The following is a 21,605-nucleotide window of genomic DNA, read 5'->3' on the forward strand; positions in this document are numbered from 1 at the left end:
GATAGCCCTTCGAGTATGGGCATCCAGGGAGATTACTTGGGAGAGTGGATCTTCGCAAGGGTGGGCATCTGTTATGACGATTGCCTCCAGAGTCTGTGATGAATATTCGAGACGAGTATGGGTAGCCGCCTATGATAGTCTGTGGAGCACGAGCTAGTGGAGTCAGAGGGTGTTGTGATACTGCGGGGAGCCGTAGTACTCACTAGTCAGAGGGTGTTGTGATACTGTGGAGAGCCGTAGTACTCACTAGTTAGAGGGTGTTGTGATATTGCGGAGAGCCGTAGTACTCACTAGTCAGAGGGTGTTGAGATACTGCGGGGAGCCGTAGTACTCACTAGTCAGAGGGTGTTGTGATACCGCGGGGAGTCGTAGTGCTCACTAGATGGCAAGAGAGTGTGATGATGGAATGTTCTCCGATCAGTGTATGATGTGGAAGAGTTTTGGGCTTGAGTAGCCCTAGTATTGAGTTTTTGGAGCCTGGATGTTGGACCGGGGGCGAGACTGGGGTCCCCGCCTCTGTCAAGGAATGTGGTGAGATGGCAAGGGATATGCGCAGCAGAAACCAGAGATCAGAGTGGAGACGATCCTCGGTTGGATTGTACTTTCTTGCATAAGGAAAAGAGAATTTCGTGACTTGTGTGTCACGGGGCCGGGATAGTGGTCACGGGGAGGAAGTTAGTGGGATATTTGGATCATGATTTGGGTGACCTTTGGAGGCTCAGCTGTGGAGTCAAAAGCTGACCTGGTGCTCAGTCTCGAAGAGGGATATGTGATGAGCTAGAGCTTATCCTGATGATGTCGGAGGACACCTCAGAGGGAGTGAACGATTCAGACGCTCAAGACATGCTTCGGGCATGTGTATTAGATTTCGGAGAGTGTTGCGGCACGTATTTATCCTTGGTTGAGTTATCCTATTTCAACAGCCATCATTAGTGCATTGGTATGCCACCCTTTGTGCTGTTGTATGGGAGGAAGTGTTGGATCCTCATTTACTGGGGAAAGTGTTGATTCGCGGAAGTGAAAGTTGTAGTGAGAATGGATGATTTGGAGTATGGTGGTCGAACACTGTGTCTGTGACAGTGGTATGGAATGACATCATGATGGGATGTCTGCTGAGGACGCGGAAGGATTCCACGGGTGTAGAGCCAAGAGTCTCAGGATGGATGTAGGGATGGAGTCTGGGACTCCCAACTTGATTCTGATCGAGGGCTGTGTGCGTAGTGGTGGTTTCTCCTGGGGATGTTAGAGACGTCATCATTGTGACGGGTTTTCCTAACCCGAGAGTGCGAAGGTTGGTGCGGCATGGGTGTGTGATTGCAAGAAGAGGACTCATGGGAGTTGCTCTGGGATTTAAGAGTGGGTCTTTCCGTCGTCACGGATTGGATAGAGAGGGGTTCGAATCGGGGATCCGATGGTTCATGTCTTCTAACCCTTATGGGTCGAGTGATTGTTGAGATTTGGGGCAGTGATACTTCATGGGTAATTCTCGGATCGATGTGTGTGGTCATCAGAGGGTACATCCGGTGCCCGGTTCGAGACAATGGTCAGGACACCGTAAGGAAAGGGAAAGTGTGTTCGAGTTTCGATGGGTATGCCTTGTGAGATCTGGTCCGATTAAGGCCAGGTGGCACGTTGTGGGAGTAATTCTGGAGTTGAGTTACTGTAGGCTTCGAGGGCGAAGCCTAATTTAAGTGGGGGAGAATTGTAACATCCCGAAATATCAAGAGTAGAGTTGAAGGGCTAAAAGAGTAAATTGGCAAAGAGCGACTCGGCGAGTCCATGTGTGGACTCGGCGAGTAGAGTCGCGACTTGGTCGCGTGTTAAGTGGCCGACTCGGCGAGTCAGTGTATTGGACTCGGCGAGTAGGCGCTGAGTGGAGAAAACCCTAATTCTCGGGGTTGAGCCTTATATAATGATCATTATGTCTTCCTCCCAGCCTCTTTATCACCCCTTGAGCCTCAGAAAACCCTAAATCGCGGAGAAGCACCATTTTTGAGTGGATTGGAGCTTGGAGAAGTAATGGTTGAAGGAATTTTGGGAAGATTGAAGGCTTGGAGCAAGGGGCTTTGCTTGGATTCGAATTGCATTGCAGTTGGGGCATCACTTAGAGGTAGTATCTCGTTTTTGACCTGTTGATTATGTTGTTTCTTCATTTTGGGGTTTGTGAGAAATTGTCTATGGATGAAATGGGAAGTCTAGAGGTTAGATCTGAGGTTGCTACCTCAGATCTGGAAGGGAGAAGAATCAGAGAGCATGAAAGTCCCTGTGTTGGAGTGTTTAGTGAAGCTTGCATGTCCCAAACCCTAGCCCCAATGTGCAAACGGCTTAGATCTCTTTGGATTCACGTAAAGGTTGCCACTTTACGTGATGGATGAGTGGTAGGAGGCTAGATCTATGTCTTGGAGCAGTTGCATGGCCTGGAATGCTTCGGAATGTATTCAGACCGACGGTACTCGGCGAGTCACATGGGTGGACTCGACGAGTTGGATGAAGATGGCCTGGAACTCGGCGAGTTGTATGAACAACTCGACGAGTAGGTTGAAGATAGCCGTAGACTCGGCGAGTCTGTTCTTGGACTCGACGAGTCTTGACGAAGAGTCCCAAATATTTCCTGGTTGAGTCGAGAATCGGTGAGTCAAGGGATGACTCGGTGAGTTGGGTGTGAGTGGACTCAGAGTTGTGGGACTCGGCGAGTCTCGTGGTGACTCGACGAGTTGAGTCGCGATATGGGGAAGTTCTGATTATGGGAACTCGACGAGTCACAGGGTTGACTCGGCGAGTAGAGGCAGTCAAGGGTTGACCTAGACTGAGGACTTTGATTTTGACCAAGGGTTGGCCGTTGAGTTTTAGGGTTTGGACAGCGATGTGGCCTTTGGGCCAAGAGAGAGGTAAAATAGTCTTTTACCCGTAAGAGGGTGTTATGAGAGGATTTATTCTAGCCTCGAGAGTTATATTCATGAGAGTATTTGCCTTACGTGTTAGGCGGTGGCGAGTTCGAGATTCAAGTGTGGGGATATCTGCTTTCTGCTTGCCAGGTGAGTCTTCTCACTATACTTTACCTTGAGTAGGTAACCAGAGTTATGTGATAGAGTATTTGTATGCTATGTAATTATGTGTTGTACTGCATTATTTCTATGTGATTTATGTGGTGCATGTCTATCAGAGCTAGAACCTGAGGGTTCACAGAGTTTGGGTGCACGGACCCACATAGTTATAGCCTAGAGTGGCTAATATGTGTTGTATATGGTATTTTGGGGAACTCACTAAGCTTCGTGCTTACAGTGTTTTGTTTGATGTTTTACAGGTTTCTTTCAGTATCACGGGACGGCACCGGCTTGATTGTACACACCAGAGAAAGAGTCATATTTTGGAGGATCTTGGTTTTCTATGCAAGTGAAAATGGAGTTATGTTTTGTAAATCGACTATGAATAAGATTTTAAACAAGTGTTTCTAAGAGTAAAATGATTATTTTAAATGAAAAATTTGTCTTGAAATTTACGGTGTTACACCACGACAAGATGTAGCCATTGGACATTCCCATGTAGAAATGGGAGTATACAACTATGGATTTCATCATAAAATTACCAAGGACGACACATGGAGTTGATTCGATCTAGGTTATTGTTGAAAGATTGACCAACAACGGCCACTTTATCCCGATTCATGAAAAGTTCATCAGCTGAGAAGTTAGCCGAGATCTATATTAAGGAGGTATTTGTGTGCTATGTGGTACTAGTTTATGCTGTTTTCGACCGTGATGTCTGTTTTACTTCCACGTTCTGGAGGAGGTTCCACAAGGAGTTGGGTACTTGATTTCTTTTCAGTACTGCTTACCACCGACAAACTGATGGTCAGAGCGAGCAAACCATTTAGACTCTCGAGGATATGCTTATGGCATGTGTTTTGAATTTTAGTGGAAGCTAGGATACCTACATTCTTTTAGTTGAGTTCTCCTACCACAACAACTATCAAACCAGTATTAGCATGCCTCCCTTTGAGTTTCTCTATGGGAGGAAACACCAGACCCTGATTTGATGGGGTGAGGTTGCTCAGCAAGTGTGGGGAGCACTAAGGTGGTGCTCGAGACTACGGAGTTGTTGCAGCAGGTGCGTGGTAGATTGCAGACCGCACAAAGTAGCAAAAGAGTTATGCTGGCCAACGTCATTTTTATCTCAAATTTCAGGCCGAGGATTTCATACTTCTAAAGGTGTCACCATGGAAGGGTGTCATCCGGTTCCAAAAGCGGTGCAAGTTGGGCCCCAGATACATCAATCCTTTCAAGGTTATTTCCCGGGTGGGCAATGTCGCTTATCGGCTGGATCTTTATGTGGAGCTTAGTGAGATCCACAACACCTTTCATGTTTCCCAATTGCTGAAGTGCTTAGTTGATAATTTCGCATTGGTATCCTTGGATGACATTTAAGTCGATGAGTTCCTGAATTATATAGAGCGACCGATTGCCATTCTTGATAGAAAGATGAAGGCCTTGTGCAACAAGGTGGTAGGTTTGGTTAAGGTACAATGGAAATGCCAAAAGGGTTCCGAATGGACTTAGGAACCCGAGGAGGAGATGAGCGAGCATTACCTCAAGTTGTTTGTGGCAACAGATTTTGAGGAAGAAATCTTATTCAAATGGGGGAGAGTTGTAACATTCGTATCTCAGGTACTATACTCTTATGATAATTTAGAAGTCAACTAACTTCCAAATCTGGAACACAAAAAATTACCTTGCTGTTTTGTGTTTATGGTGAGATAGATGAGAGCATATGATCAATTTCAGGTATCAAAAGTATTCACCATTTCCTGGAACATTCATCTTCCTTTATACAAGGAAGATGCCGGTTAAAAGTTTGTTACATACAAATTGGTGCAAAAACAAATGGTTAAAAGGGTGGTTCTAAGATATAACTGATTCTTACATCATAATGATGGTAGAACCTGTTTTTGGCGGGAAACGCATGTCTATACTCTTTTTTGTAATAGAAATCCGTTTAGGTTTCAGGGTGCTACCCCTTAATCCTGTCTGCTAACCGGTCACTGGAACCACCGCTAGGCGCTCTGCACTTAGACCCCGACAAAAACGCTGTCCCTTGGAACTTGGTACCCATGAGCGCTGCCTCCGAATCCTCATATTCTCAAGTTCACATTTATCATTCCGAGTATGCACCCCACACTTTTTGTCTCGATGGATAAATAAAACTCAACATATCTCAAAATTAATAATAACTACATTATATACAAAAATGTTATAACATTAAAATCACCAACAAATTATAGTATATATATCATCTTATTTTCGAATAAATGAAAAAAACACATCTTCTTGATGAAATAAAAATCATCCCCATAAAAGAATCCTATTCCATGAAAAATACTATACTCCATTCTTTCGTGGCATGTTTTTTCATTTCATCATATTAAAAAAAATTAAAATGATCTATCAACTACTATTATTTGTTTTGTTTTGACGGTGAAGTTTCGATCCGAAACAAGTCGCATACGACAGCTGTTCTGTACGATTCTCCATTTAGTTTGTACACATCGGCAAGCTATGGCGGATTAGCCGAAGGCTTATCTGTTCCTCTTACGACGCCGTTTCCCTTTCCAAATTTCTTTTACATTTTCCTTCCGTCTTCTTCAATTAGTTCTCCCTCGACCAATTTTCGAGCTTTTCTTTTTTCTACAAAACCCTAGGTCCGTACTTCTTATCAATTCCCCACGTCTTCTTGTTCTATGTTTTGATTGCTTACTTAATTCAAATTCTTTTTTATTGATTTTCAAAATTTGATCTCTGAACGACTGAATTATGTGAGAGACTGCGTTCTTTTGGTTTGTGCGTTGTACTAATGTTCATGTATTTTGAGTTAATTAGTCGTAATCAGAATCCGTTTGTGAAACTGGAACTATAAAGATCATGTTTTTCGAAGTGATTTTGATGTTCTTGTCGATAATTTGGGAAATCGCGTCGTCTTAGTTGACTCATGTTGACATTAGTCAATGATCACACAATGCACAAAAGAAATGCAGCTTGAATTGTGCTCAGGAACTTGATCCGTTCGACATTGTAGATTTATCATATGGAGTTTTAATATTTTGAAGTTCACAATTTCACATTAGCAGATTGTTCTACATAAGTTTTTAATAGATGAATTATACTTCTTTGGTCATGGATTTGTAAGAAATTGGCACTTATAATGATTTGTACATTGTGAGAAATTGGGATTTTTGATTATGTTTGAGAATTGAGATAGTGATAGGATGATAATGTTGCTTTGAAACAAGTTTTTTCTTTGATAATGTAGCCGAAATAACTTTTAATTATTTTATTGAATCTTGATGGTGTTTCTCTTTCTAATATTACAGGATTGGGTTCATCAAGTTTTTCTTAGAACACTACATTGCTACATATTATACACTAGACAATTTCTCATCCCAACAATTTACCCATTCAAGCAATTATCAGTTCATAGATTGTTAAGTCTATTTAGATCATTGTTTGATAATAGCTTTGAAGGACTTGTGTAGAAGACATTGAATTTGCATATGCTGAAGTAGCTTTGTAGTTGGAGTTATAGCGTATGTCCAAAAGGAACAAAAATGTTACCATGTTGGAATGAGTTGACCATCAAGTTGACCTAGCACCTAAATGTGTTTAGGGTATCTTATGATAACAACAGTTTTATGTTTATGATTTGGAGAAAAACATGGAAGTACCAAAGGAGAGGTTTCCTGTGAATGCTGAGGATTACAAGGTATATGAAGAAGTTGGTGAAGGAGTGAGTGCCTCTGTGTACAGGGCACTCTGTGTTCCTTTGAACAAGATAGTTGCAATCAAGGTTCTTGATTTGGAGAAGTGTAATAATGACCTGGTACGTTGTCTTTTTTGTCCTACCCAAGTAAATTTTTTTAATGAGTGTTGTATACAAGGTTATTGAAATAGTGAAATGATACAACTACCATCAATGGCACCATTGTAATTGCCTTTGCCACATCAACATTGTAAAGGTGCCATAGTTATGGGTATATATTGTTGAACACAACTTTTTTATGGGAAACACCAATACTTTTTATTAAGACCACCCAAGAAAAAATTATAAAACCAAGAGGTTAGGGACTTACACTATAAGACTATTTTAAAACTTTTTTGAGGACACCCTTTTAGAGACTACTACACTTTGCTTTCTTGGATACAAAAACATTGGTGAGGGTGGAGGGTATTTATAATAGAGGCCGCTAGAAAATGTTGATAACACGTTTATCCTCCGTTAGGCTCTTCTAACATGACTAGATATTATTACACATTTCTAGATTTCCCAAACACTTCTACATTTTATTAGGAAGCTTCTAGACGAGCTTCTACTAAAAGCGGGTTACTTAAACTTCTTTATAGTTGGGATTTTACAATTGTTGGACTAGACTCTGTTGGGCTAGTGATGATCTTTTAACACATATTTATCTATTCAATTAAAACAGGATGGCATACGCCGTGAGGTACAAACCATGAGCCTGATCAATCATCCAAATTTATTACGGGCATATTGTTCTTTCACAACCGGCCACAACCTTTGGGTTGTTATGCCGTATATGGCTGGCGGGTCATGTCTTCACATAATGAAAACTTCTTTTCCAGAAGGTTTTGAAGAGCCTGTCATTGCTACATTGCTTCGAGAAGTCCTTAAAGCATTAGTCTATCTTCATGCACATGGACACATTCATAGAGATGTGAAGGTATTGTCACTTGATTCTAAAACAATTTATAAAGTTCGATGATAGTCTCATAGTCATTAGTCATATGCATTTGATTACTTTTATTTCTTCAGGCAGGGAATATATTAGTTGATTTTAATGGCTCCATAAAGTTAGCTGACTTTGGAGTATCTGCATGCATGTTTGACACTGGGGATAGGCAACGTGTTAGAAACACCTTTGTGGGAACTCCTTGTTGGTATGTTTCACTTTTGCCCCTTCAACTTTTCACTTTTTTTATATTTGTCATTTCTTGTGTAGGATGGCACCGGAGGTAATGCAACAACTACATGGGTATGACTTTAAGTAAGTGGTGATTCATATATAATTTACTATTCTACTATATTTCTTTTGGCAGATCATTTAGCTTTTTAGACCTATTTATTTGTAGGGCAAAATGCAGAAAAACACAACTATTTATCTACCAGCATTCAGAAAAACCCTTATATTTTGTTTATATACAGAAAAACCCTTACATTTTCAAATTTACCCTAATATCCGTTTTTTAAAAGAAAACGGACATTGGGGTTAATGTGAAAGGTTAACTGAAAATTTAAGGGTTGTTATGTATATAAACAAGATGTAAGAGTTTTTTTGAATGCTGGTAGATAAATGATTGTGTTTTTTTGTATATTTTTTTCCCCTTATTTATAAACTAAACTCCAAATAATCACATTGTGTATAAACAGAGCAGACATTTGGTCATTTGGAATAACAGCACTTGAACTTGCTCATGGCCATGCACCATTTTCAAAGTATCCTCCAATGAAAGTAATTAATTCACATCTCTTTTTTACTTTTTCAGTTATAAAATTAGGTAGTGTTTGTTATGATGGAATCAGAGAAGGAATGGAATGGCTATTTCCATCGGAATGAAACAATCCATTCCCGAAGGAATGTGATTCCTTCAATTTTGTTAATTAATTTTCATCCTTAGACAGGAATGAAAAAGGGAAATCTCCGATAAAGTCCTAATATTTTAGGCAAATTTACGGTTTAATCCCAACTTTTATTTTTTGAACAGAAAAGTCCTGAGTATTTTATATTTCGTCCAAATTAACGAAACAATCCTAAATTTGACTTTTTTGTTCAAATAAATATTGGGATTAAACCATAAACCGACCAAAAATATTGGGACTTCATCAGGGATTTCCTATGAAAAAAACTATATTACAAAATACAAATACAACCCACTTTTATTGATGTAAATTTTGATGACACAAACTTTTTTTTTGAATTACAAGTTTATTTTTATGAAATAATGCTTCCAAAATTGTGTAATTTCGTTAGGTTTTGCTTATGACTCTACAAAATGCTCCACCAGGTCTGGATTATGAAAGGGACAAAAAGTTTTCAAAGGTTTGTTTAACTTCCAACATCCGATATCCAAATATATAAAATATTATTATGCTAATTTTTATAAAAAATTGCAGTCTTTTAAAGAAATGGTTGCTGCATGCTTAGTGAAAGATCCAAAAAAACGTCCTTCATCAGAAAAGCTTTTAAAGCATCCTTTCTTTAAACAAGCAAGAACACCTGATTACCTTCAACGTAGTATACTTGATGGTCTTCCTCCTCTAGGAGATCGTTTTAGGATGCTAAAGGTGTTTTTTATTTTCAAATTTTTTGTTATTATTATTTTTTTTGACATGTTTGTTGTTTTCAGGCAAAAGAAGCTGATCTTCTTCTACAGAATAGTGAATTAAATGGAAATAAAGATCATTTATCACAGGTGACATGGCGTTTTCATATAAGATTATGACTTCACTTTTTATTAAAATAACTATTTTCTCACTCATCCTAATCCTTTTTTTTTTTTCTTTTATTATTATTATTATTAGCAACCCAATCCAGCACAAACTTGTATTGAAAAATTATTATCATTAGTTAGTTTTTATTCTATGTAAGATAATTAAAGAATGTATACAAAGTATTATTTCATTACAAAACAAATTGAGGTATTCTTTTTTAAACATGAAAACAAACTAAAAGAAATACAAAATTACGAATTTTTGGATTGTACATGAAAATATGCCAATGTTGGTCTCTATTATGGAGAAAAAAAAAAGTATGAACGTTTTTTTTTTTTAATTTTTTTTAATTTTTTAATTTTTTATTTTTAATTTTTTTATTTGTGACCACTAAACATAGTCTATTTGGTAACATGCAGCAAGAGTATATTCGGGGAATAAGTGCTTGGAATTTTAATTTGGAGGACTTGAAGAATCAAGCTGCACTTGTACACAATACTCAAATAATAATTTATCATTTTTTTTAAATAATATGCTTAGTGTTTCTTGTAAATTTTGCTTTTTTTGAGGACAGATTCAGGACTATGATGAAAATTCAAATGCAAATGATCTGAATTCAAGTTCAAAGCAAGAAAATGGATTGAATGATGTTGGATCACCATTAGAAAAGCCATTATCCCCTAAGATAATAATACCTAATCATTCAGATGATGTTGAGGTATCATGAGATAATACTAATCTCAACAAAATTGAATTTATTTTGAGATATTTGAAATCAAACTAAATGATTAAATTACACAAATGGTCCCTATGCTTTGGGGTAATTTGCAAGCTTGGTCCCTAACTTATTTTTTTTAACTCGGAAGGTCCTATTTGTTTTTGTTACGTGTTTGGTCCCTGTCTTACCTAAAAAAACTATTATTTAAATAGGGAAAAATGGTGGGGTATGTAAGGTAAGGTGAGGGGGGTGGGGTTGGGGGTGTGTTTATTTAAATAAATTAAAAAAATCAATGGCAAAATAGTCTTTTTTAGGTAAGACAAAGACCAAACGCGTAACAAAAACAGACACTAGGGACCTTTCGAGTTAAAAAAATAAGTTAGGGACCAAACATGCAACTTACCCTAAACCATAGGGACCATTCGTGTGATTTACTCCTTTTTTAACTGCAGGATGAAATTGATGAAGTTCCTAATTTGGAGGATTCATTCGCATCATTTCCTATGAAACCTCTTCAAGCACTCAAGTAACATCATATTTAGCATATCTAAATTTCAGTTTCATTAATTTGTTTATTATAACATTTTACTTTCATATCTATTTTTTATCATATTATACTTTGAAAATCGAATTATACAAATCTCATATTGTCATATCCAAATATAAAACAATTTTCATTCATCTAATGGCTTAGACTTTTCAAATTACAATGTTCTCATAAGAAAAAAATTTGGGATGCCACAACTAGCTTATAAGCTAAGCTTTTTAAAAAGCTACTCAGACTTATTGGGTTTTTATAACATTCTCCCAAATATACCCTTTATCAGTTACGAAAAAACTCAATCTTCTACATGCCCTTTATGTCATTTTACATACCTTATCAACTAGTTTTACCAAACATCATTTTTTGTCACCTAGCAGATAGCTTTTCATCTAACAGCTAGCCTTGAAAAATACATTGCTATAATAAAAAATAAACTAGTAATTATTAGGCATAAAATATTGTTTTGTTTCTTATAATTTATAATATTTGTATGCAGGGGATGTTTTGATATTGATGAAGATAGTGCAATAGATGAAAATTTATTAGATACTGAAGAAAATGGTGTTGAGAATCAAGATTTGAAAAAATCGTTACAACAACAAATTATTAGTGGTCCAAAAAAACATTCAAGTGGTTCACTTCTACCTGATAATGTCCTCTCTTCTAAGAAGTTAGTTGGCGACTTTGAGAGGTAAAAATAATTAATATATAGACAAATTTACATAAATGGTCCCTGTGGTTGGCAAAAAACACCACTACAAGTCCTTATAATTTTTTTTTAACATGAGGTTTTGAAATCTTGCACTAGAGTTCTTATGGTTAACACGGTTATAAAATAAGGGTTAGTTGCTTGTAAAATGACCAACTTACCCTTCTTATTTTTTTTAAATGATTTACAATTAAAAAGAAATAAGTCAATCAAACCCACCAGAGACATTTCTAATATCAGTATTATTATATTCATGGTGAAAAGATTTGTATTTTGTGTTGCTTTATTTGTAGGGTTAATCTTAAAAAAGACCTTATATTTTGTGTTTTTTCCTGATTAAACATCAAATTTATTTTTTGCCTGAAAAAGACCTTGTATTTTTTTCATTTTTTTTCGCGAAAAACCCCTCAACCTTCTAAATGCTTCCAAATAAACCCTCAACTTTTTTAGTTTATCTCGAAAAAACCCTCACATTTTACATTTGGAAAAAAATGACTAATAGTGTCAGATCGCAAAAAATCAAAAAAATACAAGGTCTTTTTCAAGTAAAAAATAAATTTGAGGTTTAATCCAGAAAAAACACAAAATATAAGGGTTTTTTTATTATTTTTTTTATTTTTTTTAGTTATTATTATTATTATTATTATTATTTTGAGATTAACCCTTATTTGTAACTTTTATTTAAATAAATTTTTGGATAGTAATATATTTCTTGAATAATATGAAGAGAATCTACACAACCGGGATTTCGAGTTGAGCGCAGTTATAGTGGTCCATTACAAAGTCGTCAAAAGAATAACACAGCTAACTCTTTTATTACCAAAGGTACAAAAAAAAAATCTATTTTTAAATCTTGTTAATTAGTTAATTTTTTATTTTCTAATTTTCAAATTTCCGTTTTTTAATAATATAGAGGATGCATCAGAGGAAGCTGTGGTGCAGCGAAAGGGACGTTTTAAAGTCACATCAGCAGATCTCAGTCTCAAGGTATGCAATTACTAATTTATTTTTATAAGACCAAATTTTATAAAAAAAAACCACATTTTTTTTTCTGGTTTTACCACTGAGTTTTTAAAGAACAATCAGAAGATTATTTTTTATAAAATGATTCAAAGTTTTAATGGTTAAATTAGAATATTTTTTTCATTTGAGTGGTTAAACCGAACGAATTCCAAACTCTAGTGTTTTTTATAGACTATAAAGTTTTATGTAGTGTTTTTTTTTTTTTTTATAAAAAAGGGAAAATTCCATAAAAACCACTGTATTTTTTTTTTTTGGGTTAACTACCGAAATAATTTTTTCTATTTTAACCATTGAGAGATTGCTTTTATTTTAAAAAAAAATAACCACTAAACAAAACTTTGAATTCTATAAAAACCATGAGAGTTTGAAAATTGTTTGGTTAAATCACTTGAAGAAATTTTTTTTTTTCGATTTAACCACGAAAGTTTGAATTAAAAAAAAAAACATTTTTCACCCAAAAAATATTCTTCCGTTTGTTATTTGCAACTCACTAATGGAAGAAACCTAGAGTGGTTTTTTTTGGAAAAAAGAAATACAAACTCTTAGTGGTTAAACTAAAAAAAGAATTCTTTTAGTGGTTGAACCAAAAAAAATCCAAACTTCATGCTTTTTATTGACTCTTGCCAAAAAAAAAACCTACAAACTTTTAGTGGTTAAACTGAAAAAAAAAATGGTTTTTATGTAATATTTCCCTTTTATAATTTCAAATTTTACCAAACAAATTTGACATTTTTCTACCATTGCTTAGATAGTTATTGTTAGGGTAAATTACACCAATCATCCCTCGTGCATATGTCAGAAAGCGTGTTCAGTCCCTATTTTCAAAAATTAACTCGGACTGTCCCTCGTTTGCTTAAAACTTGCATGCTTCGTCCCTCTGGACATAAAAAGACCATTTTGCCCTTATTTATTTATTTTTTATATGTTTATTAATTATAAATTATTAATCTATTAAAAAATATTTAATTAAATATAAACATCATCTCCATTATTGATTAAATGACAAAATTCTTCCTGGTTCTTTCTCAACTTCAGCTACCACCACTTATCATCACCTATGACCACCGTCAACCACAACTTATCACCACCAGAAACCACCACTTTTGACTCCTATTTCTCTCCCACCACCTATTTTGGAAGATGTGTCTTATGTCCGATCACCCCCTAAATTTAATAACAAGAACATGAAATCAAAGCTAACTAAACCCTAAACCTGAAGATCAAACTATAAACCTGTAAATAGAAACTCACGAGTTGTAGTATAAGAAAGAGGATTCAAAATCAAACGCATCGGCGGTCACCCCAAACCTCGTTGCTATCGAAGAACCTCAGATCGATGATGCTAACCACCAAAAAACGTGAAGAATCGGACCTCCGACAACCACCCCATCATCACGCACACTTTATTTCTTATGTTACTGATCCCCAAATAGGAGGTGGAGCTCGATCAGAAACCCTAGGTGGCGGATCAAAAACCTAGGCGGCAGCAACGTCTCCATCTCTATGTAGAACCCGTCGGAAACAAAGAGGGGACCGTCGAGAGTCTTGGTCCATACGGAGAGGAGATCACCAGAGTCATTATGATGAGTCTATTTCATCTAAACAAGACATCGAACAAGCAACAATTACAACAAAATCAAAAACCCCTAACCTTCTTCCGTTAAAGAAGCAGATCGAAGATTAGAATCCGAGAAGAGTTATCGATATGAAATTGATATCCTCGTTTATGGGGCTGACGAAATTGGCTGGAGATGGTGATAAATGGAGAGAAAGGTTCACCGGAGGTGGAGACGATGGTGGTGGCCGACGATTTGTGTCTGCACTTTCCTTCTCATCGTATATGTGTGTTTATTTCTGATTAAAAGTGTGGGGAAAGTGAAGGGGCTTTTTTTTTTTTAAATCTAATAATAATAAGGGTAAAAATAAATTAATTATAAAATAAAAACATAAGGGTATTATCGTCATTTCAATTCTGGAACGGACTAAGTTCGCAATAAAATCACTTTTGAGGGATGAAGCGTGCAAGTTGAAACCAAACGAGGGACGGTCCGAGTTAATTTTTGAAAATAGGGACTAAACACGCTTTCTGACATATGCACGAGGGACGATTGGTGTAATTTACCCTTATTGTTATTGTGTAATAATTGCCTTTGTTTTGTACTTGAGGCTCCTGTTAATAATTCAAATTTAAGTGGAATTATCACTAGTCCACCAGCATCAAATATGTCTACTTCACTTCTTCCATCTTTACAAAGCATTTTGCAACATAACGCATTGCAAAGGGTATGTATGTATGCATCTCTTCATCTTAAATTCCATCTAATAACTTTTTCCAATTTCCTTTTTTTTTTTTTTTACTTAAAAAATAAACTGCTTTTGGTTATTCAGGAAGAATTATATAAATTAATCAAGTTCGTGGAGCAAGTTTCTGGTATTGTTGGTTTCCCAATATAAAATTATATGCTATTTTTGGGCTTCTGATATTTGAACCTTTTTTTTTTTTTTTTTTTTTTTTTTGGTATTAAGGCAATTCCATGGAGTATGTGGAGGTGGGACCCAATGAATCATCACAGGTAATAGGCCACTTGTCTTTAGGGTCTTTTTGGGTGGATATATATAATGGAATGAAAAGAGAACGGAATGGAAACCCTAATGTAATAAAATGATTTTTCATAAGATGTTTTTATTTTATATGTCAATCCAATGAATACCTTAAAGCTTAAATTAAAAATAAACGTAACAAACACATTAAAACCGAAAAAAATTAACATAACAAACACATTAAAACTGAAATAAGTTACAATAGGAACCGTAAGAACCTCTAACTTTAGATGTTTATAAAGGGTTTAGGGTAACCTAAACCCTAAACCCTTTATAAACACCCTAAACCCTTTATAAACCCTTTATAAACACCCTAAACCCTTTATAAACACCCTAAACCCTAAACCCTTTATAAACACCCTAAACCCTGAACCTTAAACCCTAAACCCTAAACCCTTTATAAACACTCTAAACCCTAAACCCTTTATAAACACCCTAAACCGGAAACCCTAAACCCTTTATAAACATCTAAAATTAGAGGTCTTACGGTTCTTAACTTTTTTTGGTTCTCATTTGCACCTTTACCTATATATATATATATATATATATATATATATATATATATATATATATATATATATATATATATTAGTTATCTTTAAAGCTTAAATTGTAATTTAAGCAAAACAATGAATTTAAAAAAAAATGTTTTGTTGAATATTGACTACATGTTTGATTTTGAATATCTATTAGCAGACCCCTCTTGCTTCTCCAAGGGAGAAAGAATTACAGTCTCAAGTGATCCAATTACAACAAAGGTATGAAAAACCGATTTACTTTACTCAAGTTGCATTTTTTTATTTTATATATATATATATATATATATATATATATATATATATATATATATATATATAAAATAATCTGAAAATTACTTTAAATTTCAGAAACGGGATTCTGGCTGAGCAATTGCAAAGACAAAAGATGAAAAATGCGCAGGTATCTCCATTTTTTTTACCAATAATAGCAATGTATTTTATTTTTTTTACTCATAATAGCAACACACTTATATTATTTATACCCATAATAGTATTAATATTATTACATATTGCTATTATCAATAAAAAAATTGTAGGTATGCTGTTATTACTATATACTAACAATTGTCCCCTAGATTATAATTACACTTTTGGTCCCTGTAATTTCAAATTTCAATAAAAAAAGATTTAGCCCATGTAGTTTTCCATTTCAATAATTACATTTTGCACCCTGTAGTTTATAATTTGCACTAATTACAGTTTTGGTCCTTGTAGTTTGTTAATCTAAGATAGTTATAGTTTTAGTCACTGTAGTTTTGATCTTATAGATTTAGTTTTTAGTTTGAATAATAGCAATTTCAGTCCCTATAGTTTATAATTTTCATTAGTTACAATTTTAGTCCCTGTAATCCAGGGCGTCTCCACTAGTTACTATCAGTGGTACAACTGTAAAAATGTAGTTACATTATTATCATAGGTAAAAAATAAAGCATGTTGCCTATATTAGTAATTGTAATATCATGTTTTTTTATTTTCGTAGTTGGAAATGAAACTAAGTGATTTAATGAAGAAAGAAAACATCCAAGAATGATTCATGATGACAATAACGATGATTTACATGTTTTGATGCATTCATGTGTCAAACTTTTTTGACACATGCCGAGTGGTAATTTTATCTTGTAAAAGTGTAAAATATTTGTGAATATAACCTTTCCTATTGTTGTAATCATGTTACTTTAAATATTGAAATTCGTTTAGTTTTGGTGTTATAAGACTACCCGTATCATTTTTAATCTTATTCGAAGTATACATTTTAAATTTGATATATGAATCTTATCAAGATGATTTGTTTACCAATGAGATAAATGAGTTTATTACTGCTTCACACTTTTAAGTAAAGTGAGATGATAAAGTTGATATACCTTTAAGGGGCAAAAATCAATTTACTAAAAACTAGAAATTAACCCTGTGTGTAGGGAGTAAAGCTACACACATACAACATTCATGTGGCCAAAGTGTGAAAACAAAAAAAATGGGGACGAATACGGACTTTTATTTATTTATTTTTTATTTTTTTAACGCATTGATTATTTCTGCAAAAAAATAGTTTTTTTGTAGATTACAGGATAATTTTCGTAATTTATTTTTTACATAGGGTAAAATTTGCGAACATACCCAAATGTTAAACATAAGGACTGTTTTGTAAAAAAAACCAAATAGGAACCTTTTTAATAAATTATAAAATTATAGGGACTAAATATGTTAATATTGAAATTTTTTGTAATTGTATTAAGATATAGTATAATACTAGGTTACAAGTGGAGAGTAAAAAAGAAAATGAATATTGATGATTAAAATTGAAAAATCAAAGATTTATAAAAATTTATTAAAATAGTTTATTAAAAATGTGATACGGAATGAGTTATTTCATAAATAATAATATATAAATGTATATTAAACTTATAACAAATAATTAATTAAAACGTTTATATATTGTATATTTAATTTTTAAATATGAATGCAACATTTTAATTGCTGTGAAAATTTTACATTAATTGTAAATTTTTATCTAAATTTTTGTGAAAAATTGTTTCATACCATCTATGATAATTAAGATATTAAAAGAGGAACTATATATGTAAATTATATAAATCATTTTATCAATAAAAATGGTTTGTTTTTCAATGATTGAATTGTTATATTGGTTTTTAAAGTTACAATAGAAAAAATATCTATACAATACAAAAAACTAATAAAATGCTCCATTTGCAAGATGAAATTCACACTAAGTATATTTTCTTTTGATTCCAACACTAGGTTTTTTCCAATATAGTTTTATCAAAAAAAATAAGTTTCCTATTATTAGTCGCAGACACATCATGCTTTTGATTGAAAACACCACTGAGATTGTGGCTGAGATCATTGCCAAGTTCTGGGAGACGACTTTGTTGGTACCGCAGTATGCAACAGATGAGGAGATGAAGAAAGTGAGGTATCATGGTATCATGCGGGATGATATTAGGGAGTTTGTGAGTATTTCAGGATGCAAGACCCTGAATGATATGATCACTAGGGCCCGAGAGAGGGAGATTGATTTGGAGCACATTGGGAAGAAGGGGTTGGATCAGGTGCAGACGTTGGAGGGTCTCGGGAAGAGACCCAAGACTTCTGACCAACGTTTGAAAGGCCAGTAGGGCCGAAGTCAGGGCAGTACGTGCGGGAAACTGCACGATGGAGTTTGTCGCTCCAGGGATTTGGGTTGTTACAAGTGTGGTAGGGTTGATCACATTAGCAGAGATTATCCTCAGGGGCAAGCCCATTATGTTTTCACTTCGATCAGGTGGGCCACAAGAAGGCCGACTGTCCGATGTTGAGGGGAAGAGCAGTGAGCGCACCTGCTCCGGCTACCTTGAGGATCACCGATAGATGAGAAGGTAGGGCAGGAGTCCCAACAGTGAGGAGTTGAGCTTTGGAGTTTCAGACAAGAGGGGATCAGTACTCCAGTAGGCAATATTGCAGTTATGTATCTTTTGCTTTCTTCCGGGTTATTTATATAAGTATTTGTGATTGTTGTTATCTTGTATCAGTTTGGGGAAGTGTATCTCTTGTTTATTTCTTTGATTATGTTTAGGTTCTATTTTCAAGTAATGTCATGTGCCATTTGCATGCCGTGAATTATTAGTGGTTAGTGAAAGGTGGTTTTCTTTTTTTGCGGATTTGGAGTGTTTAGTGTTATATTAGGTTTTGGTAGAGGATTAGTTAAGGGGTATTATGTTGAAGGTCTACGGTCAGGGTTCAGCGGGGTGGTTATCCAACACGTCATGGTTCGGTGGGTTTAACCTTTGTACTTGGATTGGATTTTGGAAGCGTCGAGAGAAGTGGACTATTACTGAGTGTCGGCTATTTGGAATTCAAGATTTGAGTGTGGTATCATTTCAAGGTGTCTGGGGTTATCAGTTTCACTAGGATTCAGGAAGTATTCATCTGGTCTTTAGAAGTTGTGTGGTCCTTTGGGGATTTTCTAGTAATGGAACCCTAGCACGGGTAAGCGCAAGTTTTCAGCAATTTGGTTATTAGAGGGTTAAAAGGATTGGGAATCCTTCAATTCTCATGTATTGTGAAGACTTACTTGAATCTAAGTGGGGGAGAATCGCCCAGGTATTCAAGATCAGAAGCAGGCGTGGAACTAGGGTGAGTTTCGCATCCTCCGGGGAGGAGGGAGGCCAAGTGGTTGTCCGGATTGAGGATTGCGTGAGTTGGAAGTTCGAGAAACTTTCCAACATTGGGTTCGCATTTTCTTGGTGTCAGCTAGCAGGCTTCGGGAGAGGGAACCCAGGGTGGGGTTCCAATCATGATTTGAGTTCGGTTTGGGAGTTTGGTTAGGTGTGTGTTTGAATCTGGGTGACGTTCGGATTGTTAGATTAGCGGTAAGGCTTTGGGTTGTGGTTATGGTTAGTGGGAGTGTTGTAAGACTGCGGGATGGCCCTTAGCATTTACTAGTTTGCAAATAGTGTAGGCATGTTGTATGACTGCGGGGTGGCCCGTAGCATTCATTAGCGGTCAGTTAGCATGAGAAGTGTTGAAATACTACAAGGTGGTATGTAGCATTCACGGGCCCCTGTACAACGGTGAGGGAGTGGCAAACTTTGATTTGCTTGCGATTTTCTTCGAATGGTGTAGGCCAGGATGGGTCAGTTCGCCAAGTTGAGGGAGGGCCACAACATGTTTGGAATCAGGATATGGTAGGCCGTGGCAGACTGGGTATGAGGAAGACTACAGTTGGTCAAGTAGCATTCAACTTAGCATTGGATTAGTGTCGAGATGGTTTAAGTAGTTATCGCCTATAAGGCTTCCTGTCGGAAGTCGCAGGGGGGCGACTGTATGGGAGTCTTTTGGCTCAACAATCGGGCTGGAACCTGATATTTCAGATGACTAGCTGACGAATTAGGATTGGGGAGGTCTCGGTGGATTGTGGAAAACAGACAGAAGGCAGCCTGCTGTTTCGGGCAGTTTCAGTATTCCGGGCAGTTGTAGTGTTTTGGGCGGTTTCTATGTTTCAGACAATATTAGCGATTTGGGTTTTCGGGTGTATGAGTAGTATTTGGGTGTTTGGGTAATGCTAAGTCACTCACAACAGGATTAAATAATCTTAGAGAATTGATTTGACCCTGTTGTGCAACTCTCATTTGAGTCTAACCATTGCATGGATGAATCTTCTACTCGAATGTTTATATGAGCCTTATTGAGTATAAGTGTTATACTGTATATGGTCAGTGATTTTGTTTCCCATTTGAAGCATTTCTTTGGTTCAAAACTCTATGGGGTTGGTTTGGTGGCGGTTTGGTGTGAGAGGTCTGATAGGGAGTCAGACCACTAAGGATGTAGATTTCAGGTCTCAGAAGGTTTGAATGTTATTTTTGAGATAGAAGTTTCGGTTTGGGTTTTGGTTGCCTTGGGAAGGTTATTTTTTTATGCGCATAATTTTCGATCATGAACATCAGGTTGATTGTTTTAATATGGGTGTTAATAAGGAGCGATTTCGAGGATGAAATCTAATTTAAGTTGGAGAGAGTTGTAGCATCCGGAATCTAGAAGGTCAATTATCGAAATAAAACCTCATTTATAAAGGCTAACATGTCGAGTTTGGGGGAAGAAACTCGACATGTTGGAAGTGTTGGTCGTGCGTGTTTTTAAAGACCAACTCGACGAGTTGGACGTGGTTTGGGAAACCCTAATTTTAGGGTTATACATCCTATTTAAACAGCTTAAACCCCATATGTTGGCCTCATTTCTAGCCACCATTGTCCTAAACCTTAACCTCAAAACCCTAGGGCATTCTTGAGTGTTGTGAGCCATTTTGAGTGCTTTCGTGGTGTGTTTGAAACCATTGAAAGGAAGGGAAGCTTGGTGAGAGTTGGTGATACAAGAAGGAGTTGCTAGATCTCGAACCCTTGCTTCATTTTCGTCACTTTTCTGGTAAAAAATCTCAACCTTGCTTTGTGAATTCTTAGGGTTCTTTTGCATGTTTTGGTCCAAGTGGAATGGTTGTTGGGAGTTGGATGTCCCATTTGGACAAACCCTTTTAGATCTAGGGTCCTAGGGAGCTCTTTTGGCATAAGGTGCCAACTTTATGGTCTTAAGGGCTCCATGCATCCATTATGCCTTTCTTCTAGCTTATTTTGAGCTTTCAAGCTTCTTCTAGCCTTGCAAAAGAGTAAAGTTGGAGACTTTACTCATCAATACAACCTTAAGGGACCAGATCTACAATTTGGAGCGTTATCTTGATGATTTAGTGGCTTAATAGATTAAGTGGGTTTGCTGACTGAAGAACTCGACGAGTTCATATGAGAACTCGGCGAGTTGGATCGATCCTTCGCGATTCTGCAATTTGATGAGAATTTGGTGAGTTGAAGGACCAACTCGGCGAGTTGGGTCACCTGAACCGTTGACTTTGGCGTTGACTTTGACTTTTGACTTATGCTTTTGTCCAAGCTTGTCCCAAGGTGTGTTTGAGGTAACTTGAATTGTATTCGA

General features: G+C 36.1%; 1 protein-coding gene across 3 annotated transcripts; it reads left to right on the forward strand.

Moving 5' to 3' along the window:
• Positions 1-5,473: 5,473 nt before the first annotated feature.
• LOC145037240 (serine/threonine-protein kinase BLUS1-like) lies at positions 5,474-16,828 on the forward strand. 3 transcript variants are annotated; one of them, XM_078985859.1, is made up of 21 exons: positions 5,475-5,695; positions 6,365-6,870; positions 7,475-7,729; positions 7,822-7,946; positions 8,009-8,053; positions 8,437-8,518; positions 9,038-9,106; positions 9,181-9,351; positions 9,414-9,479; positions 9,918-9,986; positions 10,073-10,216; positions 10,669-10,742; positions 11,257-11,451; positions 12,197-12,294; positions 12,383-12,456; positions 14,659-14,775; positions 14,881-14,923; positions 15,019-15,065; positions 15,787-15,851; positions 15,981-16,032; positions 16,612-16,828. In XM_078985859.1, exons 2-21 carry the CDS (start codon positions 6,706-6,708, stop codon positions 16,660-16,662), a joined length of 2,007 nt encoding a protein of 668 aa, XP_078841985.1. In that variant the 5' UTR covers positions 5,475-5,695; positions 6,365-6,705; the 3' UTR covers positions 16,663-16,828. The 3 variants fall into 3 exon arrangements, with proteins under 3 accessions (XP_078841987.1, XP_078841985.1, XP_078841986.1); XM_078985860.1 differs by having other exon boundaries at positions 5,476-5,695; positions 15,790-15,851; XM_078985861.1 differs by lacking the exons at positions 14,659-14,775; positions 14,881-14,923; positions 15,019-15,065 and having other exon boundaries at positions 5,474-5,695; positions 15,790-15,851.
• Positions 16,829-21,605: the final 4,777 nt, after the last annotated feature.

This window comes from Lactuca saligna, chromosome 3 (genome assembly GCF_052625555.1).
Source record: "Lactuca saligna cultivar CGN05327 chromosome 3, ASM5262555v1, whole genome shotgun sequence".
NCBI lineage: Eukaryota > Viridiplantae > Streptophyta > Magnoliopsida > Asterales > Asteraceae > Lactuca > Lactuca saligna.

Bases quoted from the DNA above. Each gene is read 5' to 3' on its own strand.
- LOC145037240 (XM_078985859.1), top strand. From the start codon at position 6,706: ATGGAAGTACCAAAGGAGAGGTTTCCTGTGAATGCTGAGGATTACAAG. The intron at 6,871-7,474 runs GTACGTTGTCTT...CAATTAAAACAG, and splicing joins AGAAGTGTAATAATGACCTG to GATGGCATACGCCGTGAGGT. The intron at 15,066-15,786 runs GTAATAGGCCAC...AATATCTATTAG, and splicing joins GACCCAATGAATCATCACAG to CAGACCCCTCTTGCTTCTCC.